The sequence below is a fragment of the Leptidea sinapis genome, chromosome 12, assembly GCF_905404315.1.
Source record: "Leptidea sinapis chromosome 12, ilLepSina1.1, whole genome shotgun sequence".
In the NCBI taxonomy this organism is placed as follows: Eukaryota; Metazoa; Arthropoda; class Insecta; order Lepidoptera; family Pieridae; genus Leptidea; species Leptidea sinapis.
In genome coordinates this window covers 9,438,106-9,450,530 of record NC_066276.1, presented here as the reverse complement: position 1 = coordinate 9,450,530, position 12,425 = coordinate 9,438,106, and the positions used below count along the sequence as shown (strand labels likewise).

Genomic DNA, 12,425 nt, shown 5'->3' with positions numbered 1-12,425 from the left:
TTAAAGATACTTACCTAATGATTTTAGTATCAACAAACGTTAATAATCTTATTGGATCTTATTTTGAATTACTGATTTGAATAGACAGTTTGATGGTGTCGGAAAATTCATATAAAAAAACTGTCATGTCAAAAAAATGTCAATTTCAAATTGCGCAAAACGTTCCGATAGTGCAAGACGACTTATTTTTTAATAAATTATAATAATTTATTTCTTTTGACTATCTTAGCGCCTCAATAATTTTTGTGTAAACATCGTATACACTTAAGTTTATAATTAATATAAACTTGTACTTGTACGATGCGTTCTTAATTATTAAATTATGTGGGTCCATTCTCGCCACCCTCCTTTCAAACAGGATCTGTTTAAAATTTCGTTTAATTTTTTTGTTTGATTATTTTCATCTATTGATAAGGATGAAATTGAAGATGACTTCTCAAAGTGATGTTTGAGAAGTTACATAATTATTCATAATCCGATATCAGAATTTATGTTTTCAACATGCCAGGTATTAGCAGAATTCAGTGAGCACCATGAGCTAGCATTCCGCGTGGGTCTGTTCGCGCTGGAGATGGCCCGTCCGCCCGCGAGTACCAAGGCGCTCGAGGTGAAGCTCAACAACCAGGAGTCTGAACTCGTGGCACTGCTCAAGAAGCTGCCCACAGGAGTTGAACAGCTGGCACTGGCCAGGGAGAAGGCGGAGCAAATCCGAGACGGAACTCTACGGTTAGTTATTATACCATAGATTGCTCTCGTGTTTTTTTTTTTGTTGAAATCTTGATTTATTTTTAATTAACAGTGGGAGGATCTTTTGCACAGGATATCAGGTAGATGGGTACCATATCGGCGTCTGCTCTGAATCAGAAAGAAAATTACCGGGCCAATGAGACTTAACATCTGATGCCTCGAAATGACTAGTGCAATAGCGATGTTTCTACGAACTTTTTATATCATATCAATTTTATATCAAGTATCCTGAGCGGAACTGCATTGTAATGGCAGGGTGTATCACTTACCGTCAGTTAAACGTCTCGCTCATATCGTGACTATCTGATAAAAAAAGAAAATAAAAATGAAGAAGAATAAATAAAAATTCTTTGATTCACCCTTCGTGACCGAAAACGCAGTGAATCCCCAGTAGTAAGTAATACAGTAAAATACGTCACGCAAATTAGAGCGAAAAGTGTGCGAGAGCGGAACACATTGCTACTATCTCTCCAAATTGACTTAACATTTATCAGCAAAAAGTCCTATAAAATTGATCACAAATCAAAATTGGTAAATATTACAGGAGCCGCGGGCCTGCGTTGTTGCCGATATCCTTGGCAAGCTTCTTATTTGAAGTTCTAGTACTTTCGTCTGCAGAAAACAAACACATGGTAAGTTTTCCTTTCTGATATTTACCTATATCATACAAAATACTCATAGGCCATAAGGATTTGCTTTATTTGGGGACCTAAATTTGCTTTATTTAGGTCCCCAAATAAAGTCGATCAGAGTGTTTATACATGGGTATTGTTTGCGCCGCAATTGTCTATTCTCTTTGTTGTAAATTTTTGTTATGGCAAACTATAGTGCAGATAGTTCCTGTAGTAATAGAGAGATACCTATAGATAATAGACGCATTAGTATCTGATTGGCCGATCTAAAGCCTTGATCCTCGCGCCGGTTAATAAATCATTTATCAGTGGGCACCGGTATATTCGCATCTTATTTTTAATACTATATGTTGTGCTACGAACGCGCAGGTATAAGAAACAATTTGTTATGTTTTTTTAAAGTGATAACCCTCACTTCTGGGATAAATACACAAATAAAATTTGAAAACAAAATTTTATGAACGATGCGGGACTCGAACCCACGACCTCTCGCGTTCCGTGCGAGTGCTCTCCCAACTGAGCTAACCGTTCGAGTGACGTATCGTCATAAAATCTTGTATGCTTTGTTCAACTCTCAGGTTGTGGCTTCATCTACAGGATCTACTTTACAGTTGATAACCTGCTCAACCCCAATATTTGCATATCAGCAAATTGACTTGAGATGTCGCTCTTGCTAATCTAAACTATTTGTTATGTTTTTAAAGTGATAACCCTCATCGTTCATTGTTGTTTTCGGTCACCTGGTTGCACGTATATTGTATATAATTATATGTTTGTTTATCTCGCCTCAGTCTCGCGTGCCCAGTGATGAGGTGCTCGGTTTCGAGGCTGCTGTGGCGGCACTCGGACTCAAAGCGAACGTGTCGGAGGCGGATCACCCGCTGCTGTGTGAGGGAACGAGACGACAGCGGGGTGATCTCGCTGTCACATTGCTGGCCTTCTACAAGGATGACCCGGTCAAGTTGGCCAGGATTATGAACAAGGTAAGGAAGTCGGTCTACGAACCAACCTTAATATTTACCCAGTACTATACGTGTCTTCTAGTACCGAATAGTGTACAGTTTCATACTTTACTTTACCTACTCTGATGCGTTAGGAATTGAGATTGACTCTACTAAATAAAAGACCAAAGAGTAAGCACGGACTAGTAAAAAAACGAGGACTCCGCGCCGTGATATTAGCAAGTGAAACACCTTTATGTTAGTGGGTGGGCGGGTACGGGGTATACCAGATACACATTTTTTTCTCCCTTAAATATATAATCATATATCAACAAATACTTTTATAGTATTGTTTTTACACTTTTTCACAACACACGACGGCATTTTTAAAATATTTTATTGCGACGGAAACTGATCTGTCACAGACGATGGCAAATCTCATAATGGCGGCCGATCGGCTTGTATTAGTGTAAGTGTTTGCGTGGGGCTATGTATTTACACATTTACCGGCTTATTTTGGTGCCTCACTGTTATGTAAGGTGACACGGAGTCCTTCTTATTTTACTCGTCCGTGAGAGTAAGACATAGTTTTTTTGGTTATTATAATTGACGTAATTCCAGAAAAACATTCCAAACCACAATCATGTCGAAATTGAGTTAAGAACACAAAACTGGTCACGTGATTCATATTAACGGTCTGACAAAAAATGGCGGCCCAACTGTCACTCTTTAAATGAAATCGTGACTTAGTAGCCCAACCCACATAAATGGAATACACTAATATTTATTGAACTTTAAACACGAATTCCTTAAAATGTGATGTTTGTGGCTTCGAACGTTTTTCAGGAACTAAATTATTTAAGCTTAGTATGTTTTTATTATAAAATGTCAGGCGTTATCATTAAGAGGTCCTCGTATTTTCTGTACTTTTGAAAAATTTTAATGTTTATTTTGTTCTTTCTATAGTTTTTCTTTGGAATTTGAAACTAATTTTTGTCAGTCATAGAATAATCTGTGTAACTTTCTGCCACTGTCGAGTTTATTTTTTATTTTTATATTATTAGGCTGTTTTGAAGCAATGGCCAATGTACTGCTCTGAGTTTGGAAGTCTTAGATAGCTGGCTATATCTAAATTTATATGTTTGTTCAAGCCAATACTCTTTTTTTGTGAATATTGCACATATTTCAAAAGAAACTGCGATTCTTACAAGAATTGGGCCATGTATAACATTACTTAATGATTTTGACTGTATTACTAAAAGTACGGTCTTTTTGGAAAATAATTTTTGTTACAGAAAATGTTTCATATAATATCTTTTTCAAAATTGGGTAGGTACTAGGTACTTATACAAAGTACCTCAATATAACCATCCATTCTGATTTATAATTTAAATCAAACGATACGAGATGAGATAGAGATAGAGATAAGATCAGTTAACAGCAAATAATAAGAACATGATGAATCTAATTCTCAGCAAAAAGAGTTCAAAATTTATTTTTATCTGTCATAAAAGTGTATTGTATGAAGAAACACTCATTAATTACAGAATAATTAATTTTGCATAATAAGGCTATGACCGTTGCCGGAACCGGAAGAAACCGGATCGATCCCTACCACGTACCAACGTGCTTCCAACATTCGAATTCATATGTACGCTTATTCGACGATCTTACAGTGAAGGAAATCAACGTGAGGAAACCTACACACACCTGCGAAGAGATTCAAAGGTTGTGTGTGTGAAGTTGACCATCTCGCACTGGGCCAGGGTCGACTTAAGACTACAGGCTCGAAAGGACTCGAACCCAGGGCCATTGACACGCAAAATAGGCGCACAATAGATGTGGAGTTGCAATAAACAACCCGTGTGTACTGATTACTATACTTGCATAAAATAATTTAGCTATAACGATCCAATAATGTTTGGTATATTAATGATATACTTAAGACCCATATACTTTTTGGTTCTTTGAATACAACAAATTATTAACACACATATGTCTCAAAACATCATGGATCATGTTATAAGCAATGTTTAATAATATTTTAATGAGGTAATTGGAAGAAGAGTAATTAACATTTATGTAAATTTAATTACATGGATTAATAAAATATAGTCAGATGAACACTAGAAGTGTGGCCACTAAAGCAAACACAAACTCTTGTCAGTACAACACTATGAGTCGCACTGTTTGTACGTCAGTAGCAGTTTTTTTTAATGAAAATTAGTTAGTTTTGTCATGGTAAAAAAGTTGTGCGTGTTAAGTTACACCTTCTTTCGCGTAACAGAATTCTCGTCGATTGGTTGTGGATCAGTTGACAAATGGGTTATAAGAGGCTTATGGTAGTTAAAGTCTTAGATTAAGAATTGGCCTCCGCTGCGCTCCAACTAGATACCGCAGGCGTAGTCGCATAGTGCGGAAACTTATGCTACGCCCAAATGGGCGTACTCGAGCCAGTCTCGGTGTGTGACCTTGACGTGCCACATGATCAGTTAAACTTTGCTAATAATTGAAACTAAAATACCAGGTTCCGTAGTAAAACATTGCAAAAATAATACTACAAGAAATAAGAAAGACACTGGGATCACATATTATCATCAGTAATTATTTTGTATTTTATTAATTTCAAAAGCTATTGGTCTTAGGTATTGCGGTATCTAGTTGGAGCGCAGCGGATACCAATCCTTAATCTAAGGTTAAAGTATTAAAAAAAAGGCCTTGTTACGTTACGTTAGAACGTTGACAGGTGGCGTTCTCTTTTATAAAAATCCACTCCATAAATGTTTCCCTCACGCGCCCAATGAAGTATAAATCCAAAGTGCCGGCTTGTATCTTCAAATATTGAAAAATAGTTCCCAAAAATATAAAAAACAATATGAAATGTCATTCCATAGGTTTCTATTGCTTGTTTTGCAGTTTTGTTATTTATTTGTTCACTAACGTACCGCCGCGGCTTCGCACTGACAGTCGTATCTCAGTGTCGCCTCAGCAATAGAGGACAAATTTAAAATATAATATGTGCACACTACCTGGCCACACAAACCAAAAATGACCTTAAAAATAAGTTCAGTATTTATTCATACTACAAAATATTATCATCATTGTCATTAGGTTAAAAGAATCATAAGTTCAAATTTCAATTACTAATATTAATTAATTATATGTCCTTCCAAAAATTAAAAAATTCGCAAAAAGTACATTCCATCTTACTACTTTTGAGTATATTTTATTAATCTGTGTTAATGTTATTTTAAATTTTGGCAGCGGATGTTGCGAAATTTAAAAGAATGGCTAAAAAGGTTTGTCTAATAAAATTGACTCAAAATTTTTAACTAAGATATAGTGTTCAATGACACTTGCACTAAAATATCAATGGAATACATCCATGGTATTTTTTTTTTATTCATTATGATCATTATATTACATTTTTAGTCATAGTCATATTGCATAGGCTGTGTCTAGATTTATTGTCCTGCACAAAAAAAAGTAATATTGGGAATAGCATGTGTCAGTCCGAAACGGATTCCCTCGTAAATGAAATCAACGAAGGTGAAGTTGTGGGCTACTGGTTTGCAAAAAGTTAGCAACAATTTTGTCATTAGACTTGATATAAAAACCTTTTTACAAAGTTAATTGAATGCTCTTGGAGAACTGGATAATGTCAAACGCGAGTTCTTATTAGAATATGTCCGGATAATCACACCTCCTGCCCGACAATGTCCAATTAAATGCATTATTTCCTTTCAAAACGCAGAGGAAACGTTGTAGCTCCCTTGGGAGTAGAATGGTTTGAATTTGGAAGGTTGAAATTCGTTTGAAAATGCGGGCATTGTAAGTCAGTAAAAATTGTATTCAATAATAGAACTGTTTTATCGGCCTGTCGTCTGATCGAGCAGGCAACTATAAACAGAACACTAAAACAAAAAGAATAAAGGCGCCATATTTGTTTATTAAACACTCAAATATTTTCACATTACCCTAATATGAAAGTCACGCGATATTGATTTGACTCCCTAGTAATTTAAGAGTGATATACTCTTATGAAGACTTTGATTAATGAAGAACAACAAAAAGAGTGAAGGGCTTAAATAGTCCCTCGATAGTAAATAACTTACTATTGTTTTATTTTTGAAACTATACCTTTTTATTTATTGCCTCGCAGAAGGTGTGAATAGTAGATTATTCATCTCTGGAATAAAGATAGTTCTAGTTTTGGGCGGCTTGAATCTCTCGCTTCTCTCAGGACTTAAAAATGACTCCAGTATGGCGCCCTTGACATAAGATTGTGCTTTATTCCCTAGGTGTATAGTCTATTATTGTGTGATGTGTATTTAGCCCCCGCGTTGGAGCGGGAACGAAACTGTGTCGTGAGCCACTAATAGGATTGAAACGCGTGTAATTGTAACGTGTTTTTAAATGTAAAAATTCTACTGAGATTTTTGAGTAAAAGTTACATTTTAATTTTAATTTAAGTTAACTCTGGGTCTGGAAAGATCTTGAAACGTCGGGCTAACTAAAATAAAAATGTAACTTTTACGCAAAAATCGAATGTAAAAACATACTTTAACAGTCTTTTATTTAAACGCTAATACTCAGTTTGCAAAGGGATTTAGTGGAGGATTACGAAGCGTGTATGCTTGGATCTGACGTCACAAAGATGGCGACCCGTTCCTATTTCAAGGCGCGGGGATACTGCCTATGTTTGATGTCTATCTATATGTATGTTATGTTTCTGTCAGCTCCTGGACCGCGACATTCACCAGCTGACAAAGGGCCCGATGATCAGCATGTACTATACGACTAACCCGCGCTTCAACCGCGTCGATCAGTTCACACATTACCAGATCGCCGTACCCCCGGTACCTCCTGTGCCCACCGTGCCCGTTCCTGTGAGTTTATGTATTTATTACGTTCTCTAGATTTTTTTTTATGAAAATAAGGGACGAGACGATCAGGACGATCAGTTGATGGTAATTGCTCTGTCCATTACAATGCAGCGCCACTCGGGATTCTTGAAAAACCCAAAAATTCTGAGCGGCACTACAATTGCATTCGTAAACTGGAGACATAAGATGTTAAGTCTCGTTTGTCCAGTAATATCACTAGCTACGGCGCCTTTCAAACCGAAACACAGTAATCTGCTTCACGGTAGAATTAAGCGCCGTTGTGATGCCCATAATATAACCGGCATCATGTGTAAAGGAGCCTCCCGCTGGTAAAAAATTTAAAACTTGTAATTTTTAAATGCCAATAAGTGACGGAGCGATTAAATTGCTCAACTTGCTTACACACAAATTAAATTTTGAAGAAACAAAATTTATATCAACGACGCGGGACTCGAACCCACGACCTATGGCGTTCCGTGCCAGTGCTCTAACCAACTGAGCTAACCGTTCGAGTGACGTATACACACTTAGATTAGAGAATACTCCTAATTAAAGGCCGGCAACGCATCTTATGACCTCTGGTGTTGCGGATCTCCATGGGTGTTTCACCACTTTTCAACACGTGGGCCTCTTGTTCATATTATATACTTTTATATTTTAAAAAAAAACTTATGTAAAACGGCATGGTTCTACGTAAGTTTTTGTTTAAAACATTTTATGTGTCAAGGTGACGAGCACAATTATTGTAGTGCCGCTCAGAATTTTTGAGGTTTTTCAAGAATCCCGAGCGGCACTGCACTGTAATGGGCAGGGTGTATCAATTACCATCAGCTTAAAAAGGCCTAATATATTTGTCGATTTCATAGCAAGCTCCGGTGTGCCCGCTGGCGAGCGACATGGAGCGCGTGTCGCTGGGAGAGGGAGGGGGAGGTGGAGGGGGAGGAGGTTCCCCCCCACACTCGTCGCAGCCCGCGCACTCATCGCAGACACACGGGATGTCGCGGATCAAGGACTCCAGGTCACACACCGCAACGGCATTTGAATATTTCTTAAGGCGCGGTCATACCTTTTTTTTTTATTTATATAACCACACTACATCCATCATTACAGGTTTAACCTAATGCGACAGAGTAATGAAAAAATAAAGTTATAACAATACTATCTTTGAAAAACATATTTCGTAAAAGAAAAACTTAATTAACTAGATAATATTACTCTAATTGAATACAAAATATACAATAGGCAGCTCTAGTGAGTTCACTCATCGAACAAGAGAACAGGTCTAAGTCTTCGGCGTGCACGAGGCACCACCAGCAGCGGTGGTCGCCGCCGCCGTCCTACGTACTCGTCAGGGACACACAGCAGTACTGACTCCAGGAGCCTAGGGCTGTGTTGGTCTTTTAGGTTTAAAATTAGTTTCTTAGAGAGTCAATTACAACATAACGCTTACTATGAAAAATATTACATTACAAAAAGAAGGACTTAAAGAAAAATTTGAACCGAATAGAATCTTATATATAAAACTCTCGTGGCTTTAATGATTCTTACCAAATTTTATATGCATATTCAATAGGTCTGAAAATCGGCCACTATCTATTTTCATACCCCTAAGTGATAAGGTTTGTTCAGCCGTAGCATTTTTTTTTAAATTTATTTAATTATGTTTCAGCATTAAAATATACATACACTTACTTTTGTATCGCGATTTCAATATTATTCTAATCCATTCACAGACACACAGTAAAGTTGCAATATGGCAATCGAATATAATGATTATTGTAGTACGATAAATTTTATGTACGATATAATTGGTAGGTCTGAGAATTGGTAGTTATCTATTTTTATACCCTCTAAATTGTAATTATTGATTTTTTTTATTACTTTTATGGCAATACAACATTTGCTGGGTCAGTTATTAATTATATATAATTTGAAATATCCAATTAAAAATTTGGAAGTTGCTTCCCAAGAATAAACTTTGGAGTTTAAAATCTCTGATTTCATCAGCGATAGCAACATTTTTAAAGAATTTAATAATAATTATATTTTTCTAAAACTTAAACCAAACAATTATATTTTTTTATTTCCATATATATTTTTTTTTATTATCATATTTTTTTATATACTGTATAAGTCTCTGTGTTATATATAAGTGCCTAATAGAAATGATTCTTATTTATGTTGTGTGCACTTGTAATTGACTCATACACTGGAACTATTTTTCTGCAATATTTAAGTTTAAGAGTGCATTGTGTATGTGTTGTTGGAGCACCTTTAAATAAATAAATAAATAAACATTACAGAGTGAACCTAATGCGCTAGTGTAGTTGTCCATAAAAATAATTATGTATAATATGTCAAATTAATAAGTACAATTTTTAAAGCTAAGTTATATACATTACAGGTACTTGTCACATAATAATAATAATAAATAGATTAGTCACACAATGTCTAATGTCAAAACCAGTTGAAATACAATCGAACTATTGAAGAACTAACTAAATTGTAATAAACATCAATATTGGATTAAAAAAACGGATAATATTCGGAGTAAGTTGAAAGCCATAGGTGTATCGCTATCATCATATTACCGGCATAGCCCAAATGATTCCGAAACTGAAGTGGGCAGGCCACATAGCTCGACGGACAGACGGCAGTTGGGGCAGTAATGTCCTCGAATGGCGACCACGTACCGTAAGACACAGTGTTGGTAGACCCCCCCATAAGATGGACCGACGATCTGGTCAAGATCATAATACGTTGGATGAGGGCAGCGCAGGACCGATCGTCGTGGAAATCTTAGGGGGAGGCCTTTGTCCAGTAGTGGACGTCTTCCGGCTGATGATGGTGTATCGCTATAGCATTCACATTAGATCAAGAATTATACGAAAACGTGATTCATCTGGTGTTGTTGCAAGAGATTGTATGCGTCGGTGATCACTTAACATCTCATGAATCGTAAACATGTCTGTCATCCTTTTCCATAAAAAAGTAATGAATAAATTCCCCTAAGAATGTCTTATGAAAAAACTTCATAGTTATTTGTTTATAGTTTGTTTCCTAGTCATTGATGTTTGTATGTATTTATGTATGTTTGTGTAAGTATATTGTATTAAATATATCGTTGTCTTGTACCCATAGTACAGGCTATGCTTGGTTTGGGGCAATATAATTTGTGTAGACTGTGTCAATATTATTATTACTTAAAAACAAAATAAACAGAGCCCTGAAATATTTGTGCATGAAGTTAATACATAAAGTAGGCAATATCTTACAGACTGTCAATTTGAATTGATCTGTCCAGATACAAGGGGAAGCGGCAGTATCCATCAGTCCCCAACCAGCCATCGGAAGCGTCTGCCCACTTTATGTTCGAGCTGGCTAAGTCCGTGTTGTTCAAGGCAGGAGGATCATCTAGCACAAGCCTGTTTACACAAACCTCATGTGCCAGAGAACTTCATGGACCTCACAGGTGAGAAATAATCCCAAGTATGTCTTTATCGCGTTTTCATTATGAAATACTCTAACTGAATTACAAAATAAGGAATAATATCCATAACAATAATTACTATGTACTGTTCTGCAACCTGTAAAAAAAACTAAATCAATTTTTCAACACGGCTGTATAAAATATGCCTAACATTTTGCGATATTAACTGGTAGAAAAAACGTAAGTAGCTAAAAATCATAATTTCATGAAAAAACGTGAGTAGCTAAAAATCATAATTTCATACCATACAACAGATTAAATGATAGGCCTTAACATCAATCAAGGCAAACCGGGACAACATTGGAACACATGGAATTATGAAAATAATGAAAGATTACCAATGCAATCCCAATAAAATATTGATGTTATTTTTTTTAAATGAAAATAAGGGACGAGACGAGCTTCATTCGTTCGTGACGTTCAGCTGATGGTAATTGGTGCGCCCTGACCATTACAATGCAGTGCCGCTCAGGATTCTTGAAAAACCTCAAAAATTCTGAGCGGCTCTAAAAATGCGCTCGTCACCTTGATACAAAAGATGTTAGGTCTTGTTTGCACAGTCATTTCACTAGCTACGGCGTCCTTCAGACTGAGACACAACAACGTTAACACATTACTGCTTCACGGCAGAAATAGGCGCCGTTGAAAGTACTGTAATAAATAAATTCACATAAATCACATGCTACTACATACTTAGAATGTACTAATTTATAGATGACCTGACAGTCTGATTATAATGCGTAACCAATTTTGATTTGTCAATGTGTATTTTACCTAATGGTTTAATATTTAAAATACTAAGGAACTAAGGCCAACTGTGGCAGACTGTTAACGACCTGTCAATAAAAATCGGTTACAGTAACTAAAATTCGCTTACCATACTATATTTCTGTATTTCCGTTAGAGATGTTTTTCTCTCTCGCATTTTTTGTTTATCTAGAAAAAAGAAATATTAATACAAAAAAAAAAATTCTATGTACTTTAAATGGGAAAGGGGAACCTCACATGCGCCAGCTTAATTTTCAAGATATCAAACACATCTTTTAGGTTTTTTTGTCCAACAAAAACTCTTTTTAAATATATTTACTCAAAAATGACGCAGTAATAATAATGTCTACGCATATTACTGTCCGGTTTAAATACTGAAATGATAATAAATCTGCTTAAATGATTAATGTAATTATTTTTGAACAGAGGTTTGCACATGGCGGCCTTCCAACTGGGCCTATATGCATTGGGACTCCATAACTGCGTTAGCGCCAATTGGCTGAGCCGGACATACTCTTCACACGTCAGTTGGATAACAGGTCAGTTTGGTTCCTTTTTGCACACGACGAGACATTGTTAAAATGTAGGTTATTGTGTCCCCCTCCTACAGGTCTATAGTACGCTTAGTTGAGATACGAAAGAGTAACAGACATTTATAATTTTATTATATTTTAGATTAGTTTGAGGTTTAGAGCTGAGGTTGTTTATATTCTTTTTTTATGGAAAAGGAGGACAAACGAGCGTACCGGGTCACCTGGTGCTAAGTGATCATCGCCGTCCACATACTCTTGCAACACCAGAGGAATAACAGGAGCGTTTCCTGCCTTTAAGGAAGGTGTACGCGTTTTTTGAAGGTACCGCACTGTGGAGGACCGCCACACATCCAGATGGTGAGGATTATATCCTAATTTGTGGCGTGTCGTGCGAAGGTGGAATTCGGCCGCAGGATTCAGGTGAAACA

General features: G+C 36.4%; 1 protein-coding gene across 3 annotated transcripts in view; it reads left to right on the top strand.

Annotated features, from left to right (window-relative positions):
• Positions 1-12,425, top strand: part of LOC126967161 (zinc finger SWIM domain-containing protein 8 homolog) — a 28,919-nt gene that overhangs the window by 385 nt on the left and 16,109 nt on the right. For all 3 annotated transcript variants that reach the window (XM_050811619.1, XM_050811621.1, XM_050811622.1), the window contains exons 2-8: positions 509-726; positions 1,292-1,379; positions 2,171-2,362; positions 7,060-7,209; positions 8,073-8,224; positions 10,511-10,678; positions 11,891-12,003. In XM_050811619.1, the coding sequence (XP_050667576.1) occupies positions 572-726; positions 1,292-1,379; positions 2,171-2,362; positions 7,060-7,209; positions 8,073-8,224; positions 10,511-10,678; positions 11,891-12,003 (1,018 nt within the window). In that variant the 5' untranslated portion in view covers positions 509-571. The remainder of the gene's footprint in view (positions 1-508; positions 727-1,291; positions 1,380-2,170; positions 2,363-7,059; positions 7,210-8,072; positions 8,225-10,510; positions 10,679-11,890; positions 12,004-12,425) is intronic.